The following is a 23764-nucleotide window of genomic DNA, read 5'->3' as shown; positions in this document are numbered from 1 at the left end:
CAGGCGGAGAATTAGCCAAGTGAGCCGCGGCACCGGCTAGACTCTGTCTTCTTCAAAGTCACCACAGGACCCTAGGGAAACAGAGGGCCCAGCCTCGGGGAGGACGAGGTAGAGAGACGCCTGCAAATCAGCCAGGGGAAGACAGTGCCAAGGACACACTTCTGAAGGGGGGTGGGGGCTGTTTCCACACTTGCTCATTCCAACATAAACACCTACAGAGGATGCTGCCCCGCTTCTCAGAACTGCCGCAATCTCTAAGACCGGTGGCTGAGCCTCAGGAAAGGTCCCATTCCCACTGGGCCCCAGTGTGGGAGTCCTCTCTAGTCAGAGCCTCCAGAGCCAGTGCCACGTGAGTCCGTATCCAGCACACACAGGCTGCCCCAGCCAAGGCAGCACTTAGCTGGGGACATGGTTCTTTGTCTCTCCTGTTTCCGTTCCCCCACCCAGAGGAGATAAACAGGCCCTGGGTGATAAACGGCCCGCCTTTCACGATCACTTTTCCTCAAGTTGAGGAGAGGAGCTGGTGATGGATGGGCTAGAATTTGGTTATCAGGAAGGGCTGTCAGCCAGAGGTGCCTATCTCCTCCCCCACTACGCAGGGCATCATTACACTGTGGCATGGAGGTAAAATATGACCAAGGGGAGGGAAGGAAGAAAGAGGGGAAGGCTGGGCTTACACACGGAGCAAATTGAGCAACAATGAGAGCAGGCATGAGGCTAGGGCGTTAGTTATCTCCTGTGACACCTTTTATCTCTGCACAAATTGGTCCTTCCTCCCCCACTGCATCCTCTTATACAAACAGAGGCAGACACAATGTGTCACCACTGCAATCGCGTAGCAATTTAACCCGAATTAGTGAGGGGGTCAAGCTAGGAAATAGGGGTTTCTCATTTCAACAGGTTCCTTAGTCTCAGCTCTGAACCAACACACTGAAGGGAGGTGGGCAGAGAGAAAGCAGACTCATAATTGAATTCACTCACTTGGCTGCTGCTGATGTATAAAAAATTAATGTTCAAGCTTCCGACTTATCAAAGCTGGTTAACATCCATCTCACCTGTGAGATGCACCAAGTCAGAAGGCACAGCACAACCTACCCCAGGCAGGCCCAGCACACATATGTCTTAGCCAGCGTAGGAATTAGTGAGGACAGGAAGGGAGAGAAAGGCCCCAAGCCAGAAACTCCTGCTAGAAGCCGACTGGGCTAAGTATGGGGACTATGGGTGCGTTAGGAGTTGATCACATCAAAGATGGTCCTTGACAGTTCAAGAATACTCTGGAGTCTGCAGAGAGAAAAGGTATCCTGGCCCCTCCCCGCCTCCAAAAGAAGAGGTCCAAGGTGTTTCATGAGTAAACCCTCTGTGCTCCACCTCCACCCTGTCACACACACACATACACGCACGCACGCACACACACACTGCTGTGCCTGAAACTGACGACACCAAGGGCAGCACTGAGGGCACGGATAAGGTTTAAAGAGCAGGGAAGCAAGGAACCTGGCCTGTTTTTTGTTTGTTTGTTTGTTTGTTGACAGGCAGAGTTACACAGTGAGTGAGAGAGAGAGAGAGAGAAGTCTTCCTTCCATTGGTTCACCCCTCAAATGGCTGCTACAGCCAGCGCACTGCGCTGATCCGAAGCCAGGAGCCAGGTGCTTCCGCCTAGTCTCCCATGCAGGTGCAGGGCCCAAGCACTTGGGCCATCCTCCCTGGCCTGTTCTACAGTGACCTTCCCCACAGTGGGATCCTGGAGCTGGAAAGGTCCCTGATGGGTGGGGAATACACTCAACCCTCATCCAAAACCATGGCTCCACTGCACTAAGAGGTAAGTTGGTCAAGTGGCCATATACTCTTGGGCAAGTGGCATTACCTCCACGCCTGCTCTGTAAGGGTTAAGGGAGGTAGCCAAAGGAAACACATTTTAGAATAAGGGCTTTGTAATAGGGAAGAGATTCTGGCTATAAAGAGATCAGCTGAGAACAAACGAGCATAGGCCTCTGGAGACACTTCCAGGTCACCTGCACTGAGAAGACAGTGCCTCAGTCAGAAAAGGATACTAGAGCAGTATCCTTGCTGGAGAAGACAGGCATATAACTCAGCAGCTTCAAAAATGAATTCTAAGAAGTTTGGGAAGCCGGCGCTGTGGCTCACTAGGCTAATCCTCCACCTTGCGGCGCCGGCACACCGGGTTCTAGTCCCGGTCAGGGCGCCGGATTCTGTCCCGGTTGCCCCTCTTCCAGGCCAGCTCTCTGCTATGGCCAGGGAGTGCAGTGGAGGATGGCCCAGGTGCTTGGGCCCTGCACCCCATGGGAGACCAGGAAAAGCACCTGGATCCTGGCTCCTGCCATCGGATCAGCGCGGTGCGCCGGCTGCAGCGGCGGCCATTGGAGGGTGACCCAATGGCAAAGGAAGACCTTTCTCTCTGTCTCTCTCTCTCACTGTCCACTCTGCCTGTCAAAAATAAAAAAAATAAAAAAAAAATAAAAAAAAAAGAAGTTTGGGAAGAGGGGAGGAGTTATGGATGGAGGCGGCACCTGAGGACTCTCTCTCCAAATCTAAAGAATCAGCACACAAACACCAGGAAACAAAATCCAAGACTCCAGTCAGACACAAAACAGGAGAATGCTTTTACCTTAACTGCCTCCCTACCCCCATCTATGAGTAGTGCTGAGACCCAGGGCCTTAAAGGTAGAGTCTAATCAGACCTGATTCCTAACTTCTAAAAGCTTCCAGGCTCATGCAGAAGGTAACCACAGTACCAACAATGATTGAGCTAAATGACTATTGAGAAAGGGCTATCTCATCTCTCTGGTGATGGGAGGGCAATGTTGGGGAACACTTACACAAAGACGCAATTTCAATCCCTTTGCTCAAGCAAGCTAGCATGTTCATTCCCTCTTGGCCCCTACCCCACCCCCACCCCATTCCCACCTCCTTCTATTCTCTGCCTATCCACAGCCTGGGAATATGCACTGCTGACTTCTCAGCCCACTTTGCCCCTACACACTTGCCCCCATCCTCTGGGACTGCTGCAGGTTACAATTCCAACCACAGGCTTCAGAAAGATGATACACTTGCTGGAGCCTGCAAAGGGTCAGGAGAGAGTACTGTTTGAAATACCAGCGTGACAGCTGGCTCCTTGTCTGTCTCTTTCCGCACCCCTCCCTCCCCAAACTTGTCATGGTACAAGAAGTCTATAAGCAGCCCATCAGCTTTAAATATCAGCGTGTGTGAAGCAGGAGCACGAGAGCGAGGGAGCGGGAAGCAGACAGTGAGCATCTCTGTCGCCACTGCCTGTCAGGGAACACTAATGAATTTCACCACCAGCAGCAATGCTTCAGATGGGGGTGGGGCAGGGGCCAGTTTTCTAGGGAGAACTCTCACAGTATTAAAACATCTTTTCCCACAGCCGTATTAGTACATGTCACGGTGGTGCTGAGAACTATGGCCCACTCAGGACATCAATGGAAGAGCAGGGATGGGGCAAGTCCCACTGTCCTAAACATGAAGAAAGTACAAGTGTGAGGCTGCACAACTGAGCCACTGAGTTATGAAGAGTGACCTCTGCAGGTCTCCTACCTCACTTCGCCAACATCACCCTTACCCATCTCTTAAAAGCCAGCTTGAGAGGACTGGACAAGGAGGGCCTCAAGCAGAGATGACTGGCCACGCCCTCCTGGCCAAACACCCCAACTCCACTTCACATCACCTTCAGCTAATTCACTCCTTATAAGGCCCCATGATAAGGGGTTACAGGCCAACCCTTCCAGGCCTTGGGGAAGGGGAGTGAGGATGACACTGGCACCCCACAGATATCAGGGACCAGAGAGACTTGTAATTTTACAAACGAGGAAATGAAAGTTGAGAGTGGCAACGTTACTTTCCCGAGATCCTACAACAGGAATGTTAAGAGGAATGTAATGAAGCAAGGATATGAACCCAGGTCTCTTAATTCTCAAGACTCTGCTCATTCTACAATATCTGGTAGCCACTCTGAGGAAGGGCTGATCACCTCACTATCTCTTGCGTGTCTTCTACTGCCAGGCCCTGTCCTTCCCCTGCATTCCCTCCCCCTGGTGTATGTGCAACTCTGGCCTGGCATGGGCCACAGCTGCCATGTAGTCCGGGACTGGGCTCCAGGCCAGGGTGAATCCAGCCAGACAGAAAGCCCTGGGAGTGAGCCAGGCTATCACCTGGGAGTCTCCCCAGCTTCGAAGACCAGGGCTGCATGCATCAGTCTCCCCTTGGGTATCCTCTGCACAGCTCTGATCAGCAGTGTCTGATCTGGCAGCGACCTGCTGTTCAGGGGCAAATGACATCAAATTTCCTCTTGGTTTCCCTGTGGTACAGACGAAAGGCCATCACCTGCGTCTGGATCTGGCAACACAACTGGAAGTATTCCCAGACATGCTGCTCTGGAGAATTCCCAACAGAAACCAGAACACATGTGGGTATAGAGGGATGCCTTATAGGCTAGGTTGTTGGGCCTCCCATGGAAAACTCATCTCAAATTGCTTAGGCCCCGCAGCTTATTTGAAGCTTCCAGAAGGTACTGCATGTGTTAGAGCATCTCCCTGCTCCATGGCTATTTAGTCCACCTGTGAACTCGCTCTACTCCCATTTCTCCCCTGTGGAATCCAGAGGAAGCATGCAAGTGCTATAAACAGCCTACAGAAAAGCATAACATGCACCTTCCCAGGGCCACAAGTACTCCATGAAACCCTGAAACTTCCATTCTCCAGCCCCTCTCTAGGAACCAAAAAGACAAGGTGCCTCTCCAGTGTCTTTCCAATGCAACTCTTCCAGGATAGGGCAGAGTGCCCCACCTGGTGCGTAGGAAGTGCTGGAGCCGGCACCAAGATCTGGCCAGGCTCTCCTTTCCAGATGGAATGGCAAAACCTCCAGCAGGAAATGTAGAATGGGGAAGAGGCCCACCAGGTGCATGACGAGAGGTTTCCAGGGCACTTTGGTCAGTGCTTCAGTTGATTTTCTTTTTCTTTCGTTGCCAAGGAAATCAGGAGCTCCTTAGTATTTGGGCCATCTCTAAAATACCTTGCTCCTTCTACTTCAGGCTCCACTTGGCCTGTTGCCACCTTGACCCCATGCCTGGGCTGCCTTTTATGTGGCCAACAATGCCCTCTGGAGGCACCACAGAGAGACACCCTCCTAGTGCTCAGGAGCTAGGATACAGCCTGGTCTCTGCTCAAGGACAGAGCTGTTGCCCTTCACCATCTGGCTTGATTCCTCCTCTGCCTTGATTCCAGCTCTCTGACTGGAGATGTATAAGATGTATAATACTTTAAGATGTATAAGCACATCACCTGTACAGTCTCACACTTCCATGTGGGCATTAGAACAGGCTTGTGGTTTTTAAACTGGGCCCATGGAGCTCCAGAGTTCTCAGGGGGGGGCAAAAGGCCATTTTATGGACTAGGAAGGAAGAGGAAGAGTGGGCAGCTTCAACCAGATTAGTTCAACTTAACTGAAATAAAAAAAATAAAAAAAATAAAAAAAACTGCTTTTTTATTTATAAAAAAATTTACTGTTAAAAAGAAGGCCAGCACTGCGGCTCACTAGGCTAATCATCCGCCTTGCGGCGCTGGCACACTGGGTTCTAGTCCCGGTCGGGGCGCCGGATTCTGTCCCGGTTGCCCCTCTTCCAGGCCAGCTCTCTGCTGTGGCCAGGGACTGCAGTGGAGGATGGCCCAAGTGCTTGGGCCCTGCACCCCATGGGAGACCAGGATAAGTACCTGGCTCCTGGCTTCGGATCAGCGCAGTGCGCCAGCCGCAGTGCACCGGCCATTGGAGGGTGAACCAACGGCAAAAGGAAGACCTTTCTCTGTCTCTCTCTCACTGTCCACTCTGCTTGACAAAAAAAAAAAAAAAAACACCTACCTATTCTGTCTACAGTGCTACTCTGGGTTCTCCAAGGATTTATTTTGTGCCTTCTTTAAAATGTTTTCATAGTCTACCTTACTTACCCCTAGTTAGTTATGCATGTGCAGGTCTTTCTGTCCTGATCACTTGATGGTCCCCACAGGCCCCAGGACAGTATTTATGGACCTGGAGCAGCTCTCAACAGGGGCTGATGCTGGGCCACCGCTAGAAGGCCAGCACCTCCAGGATATGCATAACAACTTCCACGGCTGTCTCCAACAGTATTCCTTGAGAGAAGAGCTGCAGTGGAGGGTAACTGACATTTACAAGCAGGCCGAGTGAAGATATGTGGCATATGCCACTCTTAAATCAACAAACAGGACACATGCTACCATGATCAATCATCTAAATAGAAACGCAGGGGATCAAACAAACTTTACATTTGGTCAATCTTTGGGCAGAATGTAGCATATTCCAATGGGAACTGTATTCTTTCATTACAAGTTCCCAAATCCCAAATATGGGATCATGGGAACACAGGTTGAGGCTCATCAGCTGAATACTCAAGGGTCTGTCCCTTGGCTTCGGGTGGCCTGTAGAAGAGTTGCTAGTCCCACAATTCTGGTTATAGGGTGGCAAATGGGTGAAAGCCCTTGGCCCCATCAACCAAGGCCACTGCCTGGGCCTTCTTCTCCAGCCAGTTTTTGGAGGGAACAGGAGAAAGCACCAGAACCACTTGTTAATAGGCCCTAAATTCCCTTAACCCTGGGGAGAGGAGGGTAGCAAGGAGCCCTCTCCTCCCCACCACCCCCACAGGCCTCCCAGCAGGGCCAGGAAGGACAGCCATTAGTGTGTGCCTCAGCAGACAATGGGGAGGAGAAGTCTCCAGAGCAAAGGACAACTGCAGCAATTAGAATGCAGGGAGGTTCAGAAGCTATTTAACTGGGTGACCCCTGAGGTCGCTGCATCTGACTCCCATCCCTGGATAAATATTGTATGAGAGGGGAGGGGGCGAGTGAGAGAGCCATCGGAGGACTGCTCCTCCTTCCTCTCCTCTCCCCACCTCACACGGCTGCCTCCAGCACACACACCCAGGAACATTGTTTACAGCCCTGACAGTCAGAGCAATCACTCTGCTAACCAAGAGGGAACAGACAAAGTCGACTTACCAAAAATTGACTATGGCAATTGAAGAACCAGGGCTGGTGGGGGAGGGGAGCCAGGCCAACACAGATGAACGGGTTCTTCCACATCCAGGGACAGCTGAAGCAAACACTCTCCCCACCATCCCAAACCCCTATACCCTTGGCAGGTGACCCAAGTAGCCGGGAGTAAAACAAGGGTGGTACCTCCTTTCACCTCCTAGGGGACCCCACAAAAGAAAAACTCCTGGACCTCATCACCACCCAGGTGCTCCTTAGCAAAGATAAGAGTTCTGGCACCCTGCCCAGAGGAAGCCTGACTAGCTACAGGCCACTTGTCTAGCTGGCCCTCTGGTTGACCTAGTGGGAAAAAGCCAAGAGCAAGAAAGTCAGACATCGCAGGAAGGGGTCAGGGTGGGGGAAGAGGAGCAGAGCGTGTGCGTATGGGCTGTGCCTCAGCCCCCATGTGCGCTCCTCCAGTCCTGCTCTAATGCACCCTGACATGCCTCTGAAGACAGAGAGCTGTTTGCAGTCAGCACCGTGATTTGTTAGTAATTATTTCCATGGTGTCACATTGCTGTCACTCTGTTAACAAAGAGACAGGCTGCCTCGGGCTGCCTGCAAGAAAGAGGCGCAGAGAAAAAGGCCTGTCAGGTTCCCGGGATTCTCTGGGCTGGCTGGCTTTCTTCCCCAAACCGACATCCTCACAGGCTTGGGAAAAAACAGTTTTACAGAACGATCAAGTCTGAGTTGTGTCACCCTTTAGCCAGGGACACTGAAAACTTATCCTACCCACTCATAGCCACCCTTCCGAAGCCCTACAAAGCGAAGAACCCCAGAGTCCAAAAATCATTCTGATATGGGCCAGGTTTCCAGCTGAAGCCTTGAGTTCCATGGCCTTCAACTCCCAAGATCCTGGCTCCCTGACTCTTCTTCCTCACTGAGATGTGCACAGCCTCTCATGTGATCCTAGGAACCTGACAATAGAAACCTAAGCAGCCGCCCTATTGGCATGGGTGGAGTTACGGAGAATGTGATGGCATGGTAGGTATCTTTCCTTCCTGAATTTGCCAACCACAGGGGTGAAGCAGCTCAGGGCTAACACCCTTCTAGCCTCCATGTGCCTGTGCATCTGCAAGGAGGTCCTCAAGGAGCTGACCTGCCTTTCCCAGGCCTAGATCTGCACAAGCAGCTGCCCTAGGAGAACTGGTGGCAGCTTTGGTACAAAATAATGTCTCCATTACCTTGTGTGGGAATTAGAGGACATATTGGCAAGCACTGACAAAACAGAGGTCACTCACCTTACAGGCATTGTAAGTTGGAGATTAATTCTCTCTTCTCACAGAGGAAATCAGACTCCAAGATAGTGGAAAGAAGGCACCAATACTGAGAAACCCTTTCACTGCCAAGCAGCAAGAGCAGCAGCTGCTGCTAATGCCACCTTTGCCAGCATCAGCAGGAAAGGAAGACAAGCCTACAAGCCTGAGAGAAGCCTGCTGAGGTGGTCAGGGCCACTGCTACCCTGCTTCTGCAGAACCTCACAAGAGAGAGAAGCCTGGACAAGACCAAGGCTCTTCTGCCTTCAGGGTTCAAAAGGCAGGGGACAACACCAGTTGCATGAAGTGAAATGCAAACTCCATGAAGTCAGCAGTTCGGGAAGTTTGCTCTCCTGTGCCTTCAATACTTAGCAATGTGCAAAGCACATAGCAGGAGTCAATACACCTGCTAGTATGGTGCAAAGACCACTTCCACAGGATGGGGGCCAGCACCTCCCCATCACAGAACCTCAGAGAAGGAGACCACTGCAGATCCCAGAACAGACATGGCCCAAAGACTGGAATTAGGTATTAAAGAGTGAGGTAGATCCTCATAACAGATTGAACAACACATATTTATTCAACAAACATGTGTTGGACAACTAAAGAAGGGAGATGTTCCAACAAAGAGAGAATAAATCAACAAAATGAAGAATAATACATTGGAATACCACACAGCAACAAAAGGCTACTCTACTGATACATTCAATATGGATTAATCTCACACATTGCCTTGTGCAAAAAGAGTCAGATATAAGAGTACAATATCTTGTTCATACGGAAGTCAAGAATGGGCAAAACTAGCCAAAAATAGCAGAAGTCACAGCCTGGCTATGGGGGCGGGGGTGTATATTTTGGCTCAGAAGGGGCACAGGGAGATTTTCCGAGATAATGGGAAAGTTCTGATCTTAATCTAGGAGGTGGCTACATAAGTGTGTGCTTGTATAAAATATATCAAGCTCGCTAGCACTGTGGCTTAGTAGGTTAAGCCTCTACCTGTAGTACTGGCAACCCATTTAGGCACCAGTTTGAGCCCTGACTGCTCTACTGTGAATCCAGCTCCCTGCTAATGGCCTGGGAAAGCAGTGGAAGATGGCCCAAGTGCTTGGGCCCCTGTACCCATATGGGAGACCCAGATGAAACTCCTGGATCCTAGCTTCTGATCAGCTCAGCTCTGGCTGTTGCGGCCATTTGGGGACTGAACCAGCGGATGGAAGATTTCCCTGTCTCTTCTCTTTGTCCGTAACTCTGCCTCTCAAATAAATCTTTTATATATCGACCTACACATGACACATTATCTGTATATTTTATGTGCCCTGGTATACCTATTTCACACTTCCACTTAAAAACAAAAAAAGGGGGCTGGCATTGTGGCAAGGCAGGTAAAGCCACTGCCTGCGATGTTGGCATCCCATTTGGGCACCAGTTCAAGTCCTGGCTGCTCTAATTCTGATCCAGCTCTCCACTAATGTCTCTGAGAAAGCAGAAGAGGATGGCTAAAGTACTTGGGCCCCTGCACCCACGTGGGAGACCTGGAAGAAGCTCCTGGCTCCGGCAGCCATTTGGAGAGTGAATTAGCAGATGGAAAACCTCTCTCTTTGTAACTCTGGTTTTCAAATAAATCTCTGAGAGAGAGAGAGAGAGAGAGAGAGAGAGAGGTCAGCGCTGTGGAGTAGCAGGTTGAGTCTGTTTGTGGTGCCAGCATTCCATATGGGTGACAGTTTGAATCCCAGCTGCTCCACTTCTGATCCAGCTCCCTGCTGATGGCCTGGGAAAGCAGAAGATGTGCCAAGTACTTGGGCCCTCGCACTCACATGAGAGACCTGGAAGAAGTTTCTGGCTCCTGATCGGCCCAGCTCCAGTCATTGTGGCCATTTGGGGAGTGAACCAGTGAATGGAAGACTTCTCTCTCTGTCTCTCCTTCTGTCTGTCTGTAACACTGCCTCTCAAATAAACAAATCTTTAAAAAAAAAAAAAAAAAGAGATAAAAAAGTTGATACTCAAGAGTCACACAAAGAGTTTTATTAAAATACTGATCTAAGGGCTGCCATTGTGGTGTAGCAGGTAAAACCACCACATGCGGCATCCCATGTGAGCTCTGCTTCATGTCCCAGATGCTCTACTTCCAATACAGTTCCCTGCTAATGCCTGGGAAAGGCAGAAGATGGTCCAACTATATGCACTCCTACCACCCACATAGGAGACTGGGAAGAAGCTCCTGGCTTCAGCCTGGCCCAGTGCTGGATGTTGTAGCCATCTGGAGAGTGAACCAACAGATGGATTCTCTTAACTCTTTCAAAAATATATAAATCTTAAAAAAAAAAAAAAAAAACTGATCTAAAAACTATCTCACACAAATCAAAGTATTTTTCAGGAGGAACAGTGGTTCCTTGTCCTTGGTGCTTAGGAGATAAAAATCCTCCAACTTTCACTCTCTAGCAAGACAGATGGACCCAAGCAAACAGGCAAGGCCTAGGAAAATAAACTATATATATTCAGAATCCAAAGGTATGCAACGCAAGTCCTAGGCCTAGGTGTCAGTGGTCTGGTAGGAAGCTGCGTGGAACATTTATCCCATGCCAGGTGAGTTCCTACAAAAGCAGAGACAGTTCATAGTCCAGCCACAGCCACAGCTGGTTCCGAGGCCCTCTGAAACAACCTGTCAGTCAGATTCTGCCACAGAGCGTAGAACCAAGCTTCCAGAGACGGCCCTGCAGGCCACAGGCACAGGGTCCAATTTGTCTTCTTGACAAGCCAGGCAGAGACTGGCTAAGCTATCCGAAGTCGGGGCTAACGCAAAGGTCTCAGCACACATAGCCCTCCTACTGGCAAGGAAGTGATAAGACCCTCAAAGATGTTCAAGGGGAGCTCCATCCATCAAATCCCAGGGTCAGAACCTAGGCAGCAAAACTTGCATCTGGACCCATTAAGCAGTAAATAACCATACAGTCACCAGCTTTGAAGCAGGCCAAAGCATGAGGCCACCACTGCCTTAAACATCTCAAAGCCTAATTAGTCATTAAGCAAATATCTTCAGCTTTATTCACTGTTTTAATAGGGTAAAACTCTCACTCAAAAGCTCCTATAATCACTAAAGTTAGATTTAGACCACGTGACACCTTCCTGACAGTGACATGAGGCTGACACTGGAGTCCCACCCTTCAGCCTACAAATGCCCAGAATGTGGCACAACAGAAACTCTGTCTGCTGGAAGGAGTGGGGAGTTGGGGAGGGCTGGCTTGTTGACCAGACAACACGGCTTCTCCCCAGTGACCTTCTAGTGGACTATCCAAACTGAGGCTTTTAGGGAAGGAGGTAGGGTGAGATGCCTAGTACTTGCAGCTCCAGGACCACATGGAAAAGTATCATGGGAACAAAGGTTAGGAGTCAGGAGCCTGCTTCTGCCCTACAGCCCACAGATAAGAAATGGATAATCCCTAGCCAAATTCACAATTAGGAGCCACTTTACTGACAGTTCTAGGCCCCAGACCAGTACAGAAGAGGCTTTCATATGTTTGTGAGTAGGCTGGCCCCAGGGGCATCAGAGCTCTCAGTTCCAGGGTGGGGGGTGGGGGGAGGGGGTCCCTCACTCTTCTAAGCTCAAGAACTCTCAGCCCAAAGAGCTGTCAGGCTAACGAGGCTGCCCCCCCACCACTCCATCTGAGCGTGGCAGGCTGCACCGCACCACTGGCTTCAGGTGGCTCTTCTTTAATTAATGGCATCCCCGGCTCTGCAGGGAGCTTCACCCCACAATGAATGGCCCTCTCTCATTAGAGGCAAGCCTGCCATGATGTATTCAGGGTGAGGGCCAGGATTCATTTCCCTGTCTGTGGGTTGGGGATGGGAGGGAGGGAGAGGCAGCAAGGAAAGATTTATATCGAGTGACTTGGATTAGCTGCAGCTGAAACATGACCCCATCAACTCAAGCTGCCTTCTTGGGGCTAACCCGATGCACCTCTGCTGACGAGAGGGCTCTGGGGAAACTGAATGGAGGCCAGAAGGTCTGGTTCCCGTTCTCTCTGAGCTTAAACTACAACTCCAAGGCTCAGAATTCCTATACAACCTCCAGAACCTCCTCCCCCACCCCACATACATTGTGTGCACTGGGAGCTTGGGCTGACTCTGAGCCAATTTTACCCATGAGGAGTCTCTTCATGGCCAGGAAGCTGACCCACTGGCCTCTTATCTATAGGACTGAGGACCTGACCATGGCCTTCAGCTGGCTCTTCTGATTTCTGTAGCAAGCAATACCCCCACCCCCACTCCTTACCTCAGACAACCTGGCTTGCCCCCATAACTACCCAAATCCGTTCTGCCACAGAGCACCTTAGTTCTCAGGCCAAGACGCACTAAGAAAAAGAAAGGCATCAGCCTGATGCAAAAACTTTCTGTCCGTCGCCTCACTATGGTGATCCATCAGGCCAAATCCACTCTCCAGGGGGATCAGATTCTGGGCACGCTATATTCTCTTTCCCTGCACCTTTCCTGGTGCCACCTCACAGGGACCACAGGAGACTGTGCAGAGGGAACTGGGGTCTTCAGCTGTCCAAGTTTCCAATGTACTTCTCACAGACTTGGAAGAGGCCACCCTGCACCCTGCTAGCCCCTCAGGTGCTTGTAGTTACAGGAGCAAGATGGATTCCGCCGGGCAGCAAATACACACAGCCCGGCAAATGCCCCAGGAAAAGCCTACTAAACTCGATTTTCAATTTCAAGGCCTGAGATTTCCTCTCCTGTTCTATCTGATTGCACCGGAGACCAATCCTCCTCATCTACTTCCTGTAGATCTTGTCTTTCTCCCAGAGTAGGGAATCCACAGGACCACTCCACTGCTTGGTTGTCACTCACCAAATATTTATCGAGCAATTACTGCATATCAACCCTTGTCTAGGGTTCCACAGTGCTCACAATCTAGTGAGAGAGATATATGCAACTACACTACAATTAAATGTCTGATGCACCCAGAGAAAGATATCAAGAGGCATCATTAGGAATTGGCCAACTAGAGCATCATATCAATTTTGCTTGTGCCTGGGAGAAAAACACACTTCAGAACCTGCCCTGTTTCCACTCTCATTCTTCACTAAGAGCTGGAGGGTGGGCCCTCACCACTCCCGGTCTGCCTATAAGAGGGCTGTTTTGCAGACCTGCTGTGGCCCCTAGGGAGCCCAGGGCAGATGCCTATCATCTGCACAGGCACTCGCTCCATGTCACCCATGCTTCTCCCTGGCTCTCATGGAGGTGCATTCAACCACCCTTCCTTCCCTACTCAGAAAGAGACGTAGTTCAGTTCCGCTTTGCTAAGCCCTATTTGGCAATGTGTCTAAACACATGCAGACTTAATTAGTTCAGGAGGGGAGCCCAAGCACTTGCAGTGACAGATAAAAATAACGGGAAATGAGTCAAGTCAGGACTGGCAGGCAGTTCTTACTCAAGCCCCTTCCCCCAGCAGGCTGCTAATCACAGATGATGCAGCTCAGTGCTGGGACCAACTGGCATAACCATGAACAAGGGGCAAGGCTCTCATGAGCTTGGTGACATGGTGAGATGCCCACATGCTTTCAAACATAAATCCAGGACAGAGGTGCCCAAAGTGATGATGTGGTTTCCTTAAAACAGATCAGAAGATTCATTAATTTGTAACCCAGCAAGGAGACTCTCAGGCAGCCCTACACATCTTGTGGTGTGGGCCAATCATGTCCCCATATCAAAATGAATGTAGCAGTCCAGCGCTCTAACACCACCAGACCATGAACCACAGCCAAGGGTGTCCAAGAGCATCCTGAGGCTCTACCACTCAGTGCAAGCAAAGGAGGAGGAAAAGCATTCTCACCAGATCACAAAGTCACAGGCCATGAAAAGGAGAGAAGCAGACGGTCACACAACACTGCGGCTAAGCATGTGGCTTCTAGAGTCAGAATGCCTGGGTTCAAATCCCGGCCCTGCCACAAATTACTTATTCTTCTGAGCTCCAGTTTTCTTATTTATTAAAAAGGATTTTTTTTTTTTTTAAAAAAAGGCGTAATTAAATAACATATGTATAAACTGCCCAACAGGGTTCCTGGTATGTAGTAAGTGCTCAATAAACATAAACTGTCTTTATTTTCTGATGTCAACTTTTCCAGAGGAGTCCCGGACTTCAGTCTTGGAAGCACCAATTTCTTAGAGATAGCACTTCTTGTTGTTTCTAGGACCACACTCCTCCCCCCTTGCCATCTTCACCAATACCCACCATGGAAAGCCCAACACTCAGTGCTGGCAGTGAGAACACCCAAGGCTTCCTGACACTGGCACCTTATTCTTCAATTCCTCTTATACAAGCTGGTGCACCAAGGCCCGAGATTTCCTCTCCTGTTCTATCTGATTGCACCGGAGACCAATCCTCCTCATCTACTTCCTGTAGATCTTGTCTTTCTCCCAGAGTAGGGAATCCACAGGACCACTCCACTGCTTGGTTGTCACTCACCAAATATTTATCGAGCAATTACTGCATATCAACCCTTGTCTAGGGTTCCACAGTGCTCACAATCTAGTGAGAGAGATATATGCAACTACACTACAATTAAATGTCTGATGCACCCAGAGAAAGATATCAAGAGGCATCATTAGGAATTGGCCAACTAGAGCATCTTTCTGGATGGCAGGGATGCATACAGAATATTGAGAGGTGAGACTAGGGAAGTAAACGAGAGCCTTGAAAGTTTCAAGAAACAATGTGGACTTCACTGTGAGGACAATGGCGAGCCATGAAGGGTAGGCAGGGATGTATAACATAATCTGCTGCAACTAGAAGGCAGTAGAGGTAGCTGGAGTAGACTGGAGTCAAAGAGACAATTAGAAAGCTTTTGTGGCAATCCAAGAACATGATAACCTAAGCCCGGGCAATGGCAATGGGCATGGAAAGAAGCGAATGAGCTTGAGAAAAACCTCCAAGAGGCACAGTCAACAGAATCTGAAAATTAATTGGTTGTGGCTACAGAAAGGATGGCTCTCCAGTTTCTGACAGAACTGAGTGGAGGGGACCAGTCACTAATGAGATGCTGGAGGACAGGCTGTAGAGAGACAGTTAAGACCTGAGCCTGAGGGCCGGCGCCGTGGCTCACTTAGCTAATCCTCCACCTGCGGTGCCGCCCCCTCAGATTCTAGTCCCGGTTGAGGCGCCGGTTACTAGTCCTGGTTGCTCCTCTTCCAGTCCAGCTCTCTGCTGTGGCCCGAGAGGGCAGCAGAGGATGGCTCAAGTTCTTGGATCCCTGCATCTGCATGGGAGACCAGGAGGAAGCACCCAGCTCCTGGCTTCGGACAGGTGTAGCTCTGGCCCTAACGGCCGTTAGGGGAGTGAACCAACGGAAGGACGACCTTTCTCTCTGTCTCTCTCTGTCTCTAACTCTACCTGTCAAAAAAAAAAAAAAGACCTGAGCCTGTGATCATGTAGGTGAAGGGATGGGATAGGTAGCTGGTGTGGCACTCAGGGGAAAATGGTGCAGGTAATTTTTTCTCCATTGAGATCTCTGCTGCCATATCAGTTCCCACTTGTCAGAGAAAAAGGTTTGAACACATCAGCATGCAGAGGGTAGAAGCTGCAACACAGCTAAGCTCACTCTGGTAAGTGCAAGTGTGTAGAATAAAAAAAAAAAATGACAGAGATCAAAGGAACATCAATATTTAAGAAACATCAACACTTAAGAATAAAGTAAGGAGAGAAGTATATGTGGAAACAACCGAGAAGGAAGAATCAGAGAAACAGGAGACAAAGAAAAGATGAAAAGTGTCTGAAGAAGGATGAAGCAGTCAGTTTTGCTGAATAATGCCAAGAGGGCCCATCCCTTCTGCAAGTGTGTCACTTGCCCACCCGCCACACCCTACAGGATGATCACAACCCCCTAGTGCCCTGCTGGGTGTGTGGGTCAACCACTGTGACACCTCACCCAAGCTAATAACAGCTTTTCTCTCCAATATTTCTGATCCCTTGGTTGCAGCACTGAGGTAAACCTCAGCAAGAACTACTGACATCAACAGTGACAATGCAGATAACTTTCTGGCTCTACATTTGATTTTTTTTACTCTTTTCAGTGAAACTATTTCTAAAAACTGTATTTCCTTATGTTCCTTTTTATTTGAAAGGCTAGAGAGAGATCTTCCACTCACTGGCTCACTCCCCAAATGCCTGCAACACCAGGGTTGGGTCAGGCCAAAATCAGGAGCTCAGAGTTTATCTGGCAGGGATCCAAGTACTTGAACCATCAGCTGCTGCCTCCCAGGATGTACATTAGTAGGAAACTGGAACAGAAGCAAAGAAGGTAGGACTTGAACCAGGTACTATGAATGGGATGAGGTTGTCCCAAGTGGCGACTTAACCAATGAGCCAAATACCTGCCCCCACCTCCACAGTATCTAAAACCTGAGGTACGCCCTTGCACAGCACAGGCAGAGAGGTGTGGTATACACACCCCACTAAAAAGGCAGGGAAAAAACTGAAGCCTAACACCAGTCCAACATTTACACACTGAGCCTCTAGTAAAGGGGCAATTTCCCATGCCAAAGCTGAGGCTGACCTTAGATGAAGGTCCTCTCAACAAACCTGAGCAGGCCCCAGCCCTCCTCCACCTCATTATCCTCACAAACCCCTGCCCACAGGGGTCTCCTCCTGAACCGCGCCAGGGCCAGCCCTTTCTTCCACTCTTGCCCTTTTGCTGGTCTGCACCCTTGCTCAGATCCATAGCCCCCCAGGAAAGCCTCTGGTCTAGCTTCTCACACAGGCTGCTAATCAGCTGGCAAACCCGGATCTTCAAGCCACAGGCTAAAATCTACGCTGCTCAAGCAGCACCTGTGCAGGTCTCACTCTGCATCAGCCCTACCCTCTCACCATGCCAAAGATGGGAACTGTTTAAAGACCCATCTCCTACTAAGGTTAGCAGAGACACAAAACTAAACACCAGGGGGAGCTTCCAGAATCACCAGGAAAGGTGAGGGAAGGTAAGCTGATCAAAGACCAAACTCCTAACAAGTGTTGCATCTTGAAAAAGTTGACAGAAAATTAAATCCATACTCACTAAATTAAAACACACCATCATCAAGGTCTCTCTTTAGCATCAAAGCTCTGTAAAACTGGAGCATCAAGTCATGTGGCTTTGACAAAAGATGGATACAAAATGATTTTGTCAGGATAGGAGCAGATTTCTCCAGTGGGATTTCTGCTGCCACTTCAGTTCCTGTTTCTCAGTGCCTCACTAATCACGCCGTTCCCAGCCAAAGTGATGTGAAGCTGGCTTGGGGGATGGGGGGGGGGGGGGCAGAACAGTAAGAAGGGAGCCATGACTTCTGGAAACTAGAGAGGGAAATGAAAATATTTTCTTTATTCTTTAGACTTAGTTAAATCTGGAAATGGATGTCAAAATAAGAAGTAAGCCACACACTAACAAGTTGTGCGTGTCAATTTAACAACACCCTTGTCAGGCTCATCGGCAGCCTTTACCAGGTGCATAAAGAGGAGACGGCTCTGATGAGAGCCATCTGACGTGCCTCTGACGAGAGGTTCCAGGAACACCGATAAGCTGTGCACTGTCACGCCGCACTACTTAGCTTTCCTCTCTGGCTGTTTTTATTTTGTTACACATTTAATTAAGAGCCTTCCAGCAGTTATGCAGAGTCCTGCTTCTTTCTAAAAGGAAGGCACAGAGCTTTCCTCCTCCATCCCTGCCTCCTATATTTGCTTCCTCCTGCAACACCCTTCATGGACCTACCCCACTGAAACCCAAATCAGCCACCAAAGTCTGCTCTACCCACCTCTTCTGGAAACCACATGGTCTTAGAATTCAATGCCATCTAGCCAGAAGTCTCCACCTCTCTGAGGCTTGGGTTTTTTGTTTGTTTGCTCACCTATAAACAAAAGATGCCACCTCCTGGCAGAGACGGTATTTGGGAGGACAAAATCAAATAAGGTGTGGTCATTAAAATTTGCTTTTCATATGTGCTTGGATTCCACAACCCAATCCCTCTTCCTATCACATCATTTTCTCATGAAGACGTGAAGTGGTGAGTGAGGCACCAGTATCTATCCTGGGCCCACTGTACCGTGGTATAGTGCAAGGCTCAAGGGCTGTGGACTAGTGCTGTGAGCCAGAACAGGCTAGACCCAAAGAAGATAACACCCTCTGAAATTCCTCGGAAGGCCAACTCAGAGCTTGGGAAGCCCAACCAGATGACCTCCGACATCACACACAGGAAAGTTTCCATATGCACACGTACGTACACACCATTCACAGTTACAGCAGCTTCTGAAATGGAGCTGTTCAGATGACCAAGACAAAGAGGACAAATGCTGGAAGAGTGGGAGACCTGGTGAGGCTCTCAGGAGGGACCAGACCCCTAGACTAGGCAGAGGGCCTAGCTGGGCCATATCAGTGCCATAAGTCTGGGGATCAGCCTGAATCCTGCCCCAGAGGTATAGTTTCCACTGAGCCACAGGGCTCCACATTGGGCCCTTCTCATCTTCAAGAGCTCAACACTGCCCAGAACATTGTAAACAAGAACAGCAGTCTCCTCCTTGTCACCTTCTCCATGGACTGCTCTCATTCAGGTTTGCTTCCAGTCTCAGCAGGCACAATTTCCTTAACCAGTGACTGTCATCTGAGGGTACGGACACCCTCTGGAACACAACTAGAGGGTGCAGTCAGTCCATGTGTAGACACAAACTAAAGGGAGTAGGAGATGAGAAATGTGTGTGTTTATGTGACCCGAGGCTGTTCCTCCTGTCTCATCCAGAGACTTAGGGCTTGACATTTAGGTACATAACTTCACCTCAATGCCCAGCATCCAAAAGGCATAAAAGGGATCTCAGCAAGAAGACAATGCCTGGTTAGGCAGGAAATGGCTCTCCAGAGCCAGTACTCCCCACCTTCAACAACACCCTAGCTTATGCACGAAAGCTCAAACACACACACACACACACACACACACACACAGAAGGCTTGCTGCTGCCTTCAGTCACAAAGAACACAGAGGTATCGATTCTATCAATCCTCAGCAAACAGTGCCCCACCACCTCCACCCCTTCGAGTTCCCTGGGGGCTGTCTAAAGCCAGGCATCCATGAGGACAGAAAAGATGCAAAAGTGTCAACCCAGCAAAGGAACCAGATCTGTGGCTCACAACCAGGGCAGGATCAGGAGACAAAGGAGAAACAGCAGTGGGGACAAAGGAGTAAAGAGGGAGTTGCCCTCTCTCATCCCACCACTGGGCTCTCGGCTGAAGCACTAGGGTCTTGCAAGACAGATGAAAACTTAGCACAGTATGATAGTTAAGAGCAAGGATCATGGAGCCAGGTTGCCTGGGTTTGAAAATTGTCTCTGTGCATCCTGGGCAAGTTATTTAACCCCTCTGTGCTTTAATGTCCTCAGTTATAAAATAGTAATAATATTCATAATAACCCACCTTATAGGGTTGATAAATGACTCATAACTTCTAAGGCACTTAGAATCGTAAACACTATGGATACAGTTTAAGAAAAAAATGTTTCAGGACCTTGTTTTATAGAAATCCTTCCTTCCAGGGCAATAACATATAGGTCAGCAATTAGAAGGCTGTTGTGAGTGGTGAAAACAGGCAAAGGCAAGAAGGCCACAATAGCAGTCCAGCCAGGCCCCCCAACCTGTCCAACCCTTCTCCAGAGAGGCAGAAGGCAGGGCTGCCAGCCCTCTGCTAGTCCTAGAAGACCCAACGACCGGGGAATCTCTGACCTACCTGGCCTGTAGCCTTGAACATTTAACCTTGGAAAGGCAAGACCTAGTCCCACAGATTCTAAGCCAGCAAAGTAACCCTTCTCATACTCACATGACTTTTAAGTCCCAGTCTCCACAGGTGACAAAAATTGACTTGACGTTTGGATCTAAGAGGCCTTCCTTCGCCATCCACTCATCGACCCTCTGCAAAGTACACAAGAACAGATGAGATTTTTTTGTTGTTGTTGTTCCCTGAGCCTGTGAAGAGCCACAACAGTGAAACACAGATAAGCTACTTGTAATCAGAGCAGGAGAAAAGTGTAATCTTCCTCAGCCGTGGCTCTGCTCCAGGCTCTCAACCTAAGCTCAGGACTAGGGAGGCAGCTGGAGGTAGAGCCCTTTGGAAGATCCCACAAACCCAGGTTAATCTGGGGAGGGAGCCCCTCTGCTGCCCCATTGTCTGGCAGCCTTTCCCAGATCCCAGCAGTTCAGCCCAAACACGGTGCTCTGACCTGGTTGTTCCTCTCACCGGCCCTCAGCAAAGAAGTGAGAACAGGCAGAAGAGAGGGAGGCCTTGAACCACAGCTTGCTTCCTTCCTTCCTCCCTCTCCCTCTCCTTCTCTGTCACCAAATGTGGTATGAGCCAAATTTATGTGTTTTTTGTTTTTTTAAAAAAAGATTTATTTATTTGAAAGGCAGAGTAACAGAGAGAGAAAAGGAGTGGCAGAGATAGAGGTCTTTCATCCATTGGTTCACTCCCCAATTGGCCGCAACTGCTGGAGATGCGCCGACCGGAAGTCAGGAGCCAGGAGCTTCTTCCAGGTCTCCCATGCGGGTGCAGGGGTGCAAAGACTTGGATCATCTTCCACTGCTTCCCCAGCCTATTGCAGAGAGTTGGATCAGAAGTGGAGGAGCCAGGAGTCGAACCAGCGCCCATATGGGATGCTGGCACTTCAGGTCAGGGCATTAACCCACTAAGCCACAGTGCCAGCTCGGTGCCAAATTTATGAATTTGGTTATTCACCAAATGAAGGTAAAGAAAATGTTTACCTCCCTAGTTGAGGATTCAAATTCAGTGCAATAATTTGAAGGCTAAGCTCAGTTTCCACACAGGGAAAGACACTGCTCCCAAACACACCTGAAGTCTTTCTTTCCTTTCAGCATTTACATTAGAAGCACAAATACTAAATTCACTGAATAACAAGAGAATTGTGTAACAAGAAATAGTTGCCCACTTTTCAGAAGATTCCAGGCGTGGACAGGGAGTGCAGATCTTCAGTCTGCACAGGAGACTGATGTTTTTATGGCTGTTTCACAGTAGCTAAAAATGCAGGACTGAAAGCCAAAACACCTCTGAGTTCTAGCCTCTGGCTCTCACTATCCCTGCTGTATCATCAATGGAAAGTCATTGAGAAGTCATCTCCCCTCAAAACCTCAGTTTCCTTTTATCTTTAAAAAGGGGCAGGATGGGGGCCGGCGCTGTGATGTAGTGGGTAAAGCCGCCGCCTACAGTGCCAGCATCCCATATGGGTGCCAGTTCGAGTCCCGGTTGCTCCACTTCCAGTCCAGCTCTCTACTATGGCCTGGGAAAGCAGTAGAAGATGGCCCAAGTCCTTGGGCCCCTGCACCAGTGTGGGAGACCTGGAAGAAACTCCTGGCTCCTGGCTTCGGATCAGCACAGCTCTGGCCGTTGCAGCCAACTGGGGAGTGAACCATCGGATGGAAGACCTCTCTCTCTCTCTCTGCCTCTCCTTCTCTCTCTGTATAACTCTGACTTTCAAATAAATAAATAAAAAATCTTTTAAAAAAAAGGGGGGGGCGGTAGGATGAGTAACTTCACAAAGTTGTTCTGAGAATTCAATGTGATCACGTATTAAGTGTCTACCATAAAGCTGACAGTAGGCTGAGCTAAGGAGAAGCCGACGTGGTAATGGAGAAGTGACGAGAGTGCTACGGGACCAAGAGGAGGAAGTGACTAGCTCTAAGTCCCACAGGGAAAAGAATCAGGAAAGGGCTGGCGCTGCGGCTCACTAGGCTAATCCTCCACCTAGCGGCGCCGGCACACCGGGTTCTAGTCCCGGTCAGGGCGCCGGATTCTGTCCCGGTTGCCCCTCTTCCAGGCCAGCCCTCTGCTGTGGCCCGGGAGTGCAGTGGAGGATGGCCCAGGTGCTTGGGCCCTGCACCCCATGGGAGACCAGGAAAAGCACCTGGCTCCTGGCTCCTGCCATCGGATCAGCGCGGTGCACTGGCCGCAGCGCGCCAGCCGCGGCGGCCATTGGAGGGTGAACCAATGGCAAAGGAAAACCTTTCTCTCTGTCTCTCTCTCTCACTGTCCACTCTGCCTGTCAAAAATAAAAAAAATAAAAAAAGAAAAAGAATCAGGAAAGGTTTCATATAGATTACAATTGAACTAGGGGCTTAAGGTTGGGTTTGCTTATTATGGTGGAACACAGGAAAGGACACTACTGGCAAAACTAGAGGGTCAGGCACAACCATTCTGTGTTTGAGGAGCAATCATCTGTTTCATGTCTTTTCCTCCCTATCAGACTGTAAGAACCCTAAAGTCAGGGACTCGGCTTTATTCACTGCCTTAATCCATAATTCAACACAGTGTCTACTCAACAGGTATCTGCTGACTGACTGAAAACAACAGTAGGTAAAAGTTTAGTGCAACCAAAGTCCACAGCATACAGAGAGAAGAGACAGGAAATGAGGCTGGACTAGGGCAAACTAGACACCTTTAACTAAGATTACTTCTAGCAGGTGTTGGCTGGCTTCCTGGACTCCTCTGAGACTCTGGGAATCTGGTCCAGGCTGAAGCAGGCCTTGAGTAAGGCCAACGATCCTATCTGGTTCCATGGCTACAGCAATCCAATGTCCAGAATGCCAGAGCTGTTCCCTAGTGCCAAGCTACGAAGACTATGTGTTTCTAAACCCTCTCCACAGCCTGTACACCAGACAATCTCCCCAGCAGCTAAATTCTCAACCTTCCATTGCTGAACAGTTCATCTCCCCAGTCATTGTGATCCAATTCCTTGCATGCACATGCAGACAGACAGACAGACAGACAGACAGACACACACACACACACACACTAGAGGGGCTCCCCTTTGCCCCAACCTCTCACAGTGGGAAATGAAAGCCAGACAGTCAGGATGCCAGGTCCAGCAAGACCATGCCTTCACCATGAGAAACACTTAGCACTCAGTGAGGTCTTTGGAAGACTAGGATCCAGGCCATCCAGTTAATGAGCGCCTTTCACCACAAGTTTATCCAGGGAAATGAATCGAGCCTATCCGTTTCCCTCCTTTCTCTGCTTGGAGAGAGGCATGGAGGTTAAGATCCTGCTTGGGATGCCCACATTCTGTATCAGATGACCCAGTTTGAGTCCAAACTACTTCACTTCTGACCCAGCTTCCTGCCAATGCACACCCCAGGAGGCAGCAGGTGATGGCTCAAATACTGGGTCCCTGCCTCCCATGTAGGAGACCTGGAAAGAGGTCAGGGTTCCTGGCTTCAGCATGGCCCAGCTTTGCAACAGGCATTTGGGGAGTGAGACAGTAGAAGAGCTCTCTTCATCTCTCTTGGTCCCTTTCAAATCAAATGAAAAATAAATTTAAAATTTTTTAAATGATTTTTTTTTTAGTTTTTAAAAAGTGGAGGAACGGCTGGTGCCACGGCTCACTAGGCTAATCCTCCACCTGCGTTGCCAGCACCCC

General features: G+C 49.5%; 1 protein-coding gene across 20 annotated transcripts in view; it reads right to left on the bottom strand.

Moving 5' to 3' along the window:
• ERI3 (ERI1 exoribonuclease family member 3) overlaps positions 1–23764 on the bottom strand; it is a 146535-nt gene that overhangs the window by 75572 nt on the left and 47199 nt on the right. For all 20 annotated transcript variants that reach the window (XM_008265370.4, XM_070078596.1, XM_070078605.1 and 17 more), the window contains one exon: positions 20158–20249. In XM_008265370.4, the coding sequence (XP_008263592.1) occupies positions 20158–20249 (92 nt within the window). The remainder of the gene's footprint in view (positions 1–20157; positions 20250–23764) is intronic.

This window comes from Oryctolagus cuniculus, chromosome 7 (assembly GCF_964237555.1).
Source record: "Oryctolagus cuniculus chromosome 7, mOryCun1.1, whole genome shotgun sequence".
Classification (NCBI taxonomy): Eukaryota; Metazoa; Chordata; class Mammalia; order Lagomorpha; family Leporidae; genus Oryctolagus; species Oryctolagus cuniculus.
The sequence above is the reverse complement of the archived record's forward strand: the minus strand, read 5'-3'. Positions and strand labels throughout refer to the sequence as shown.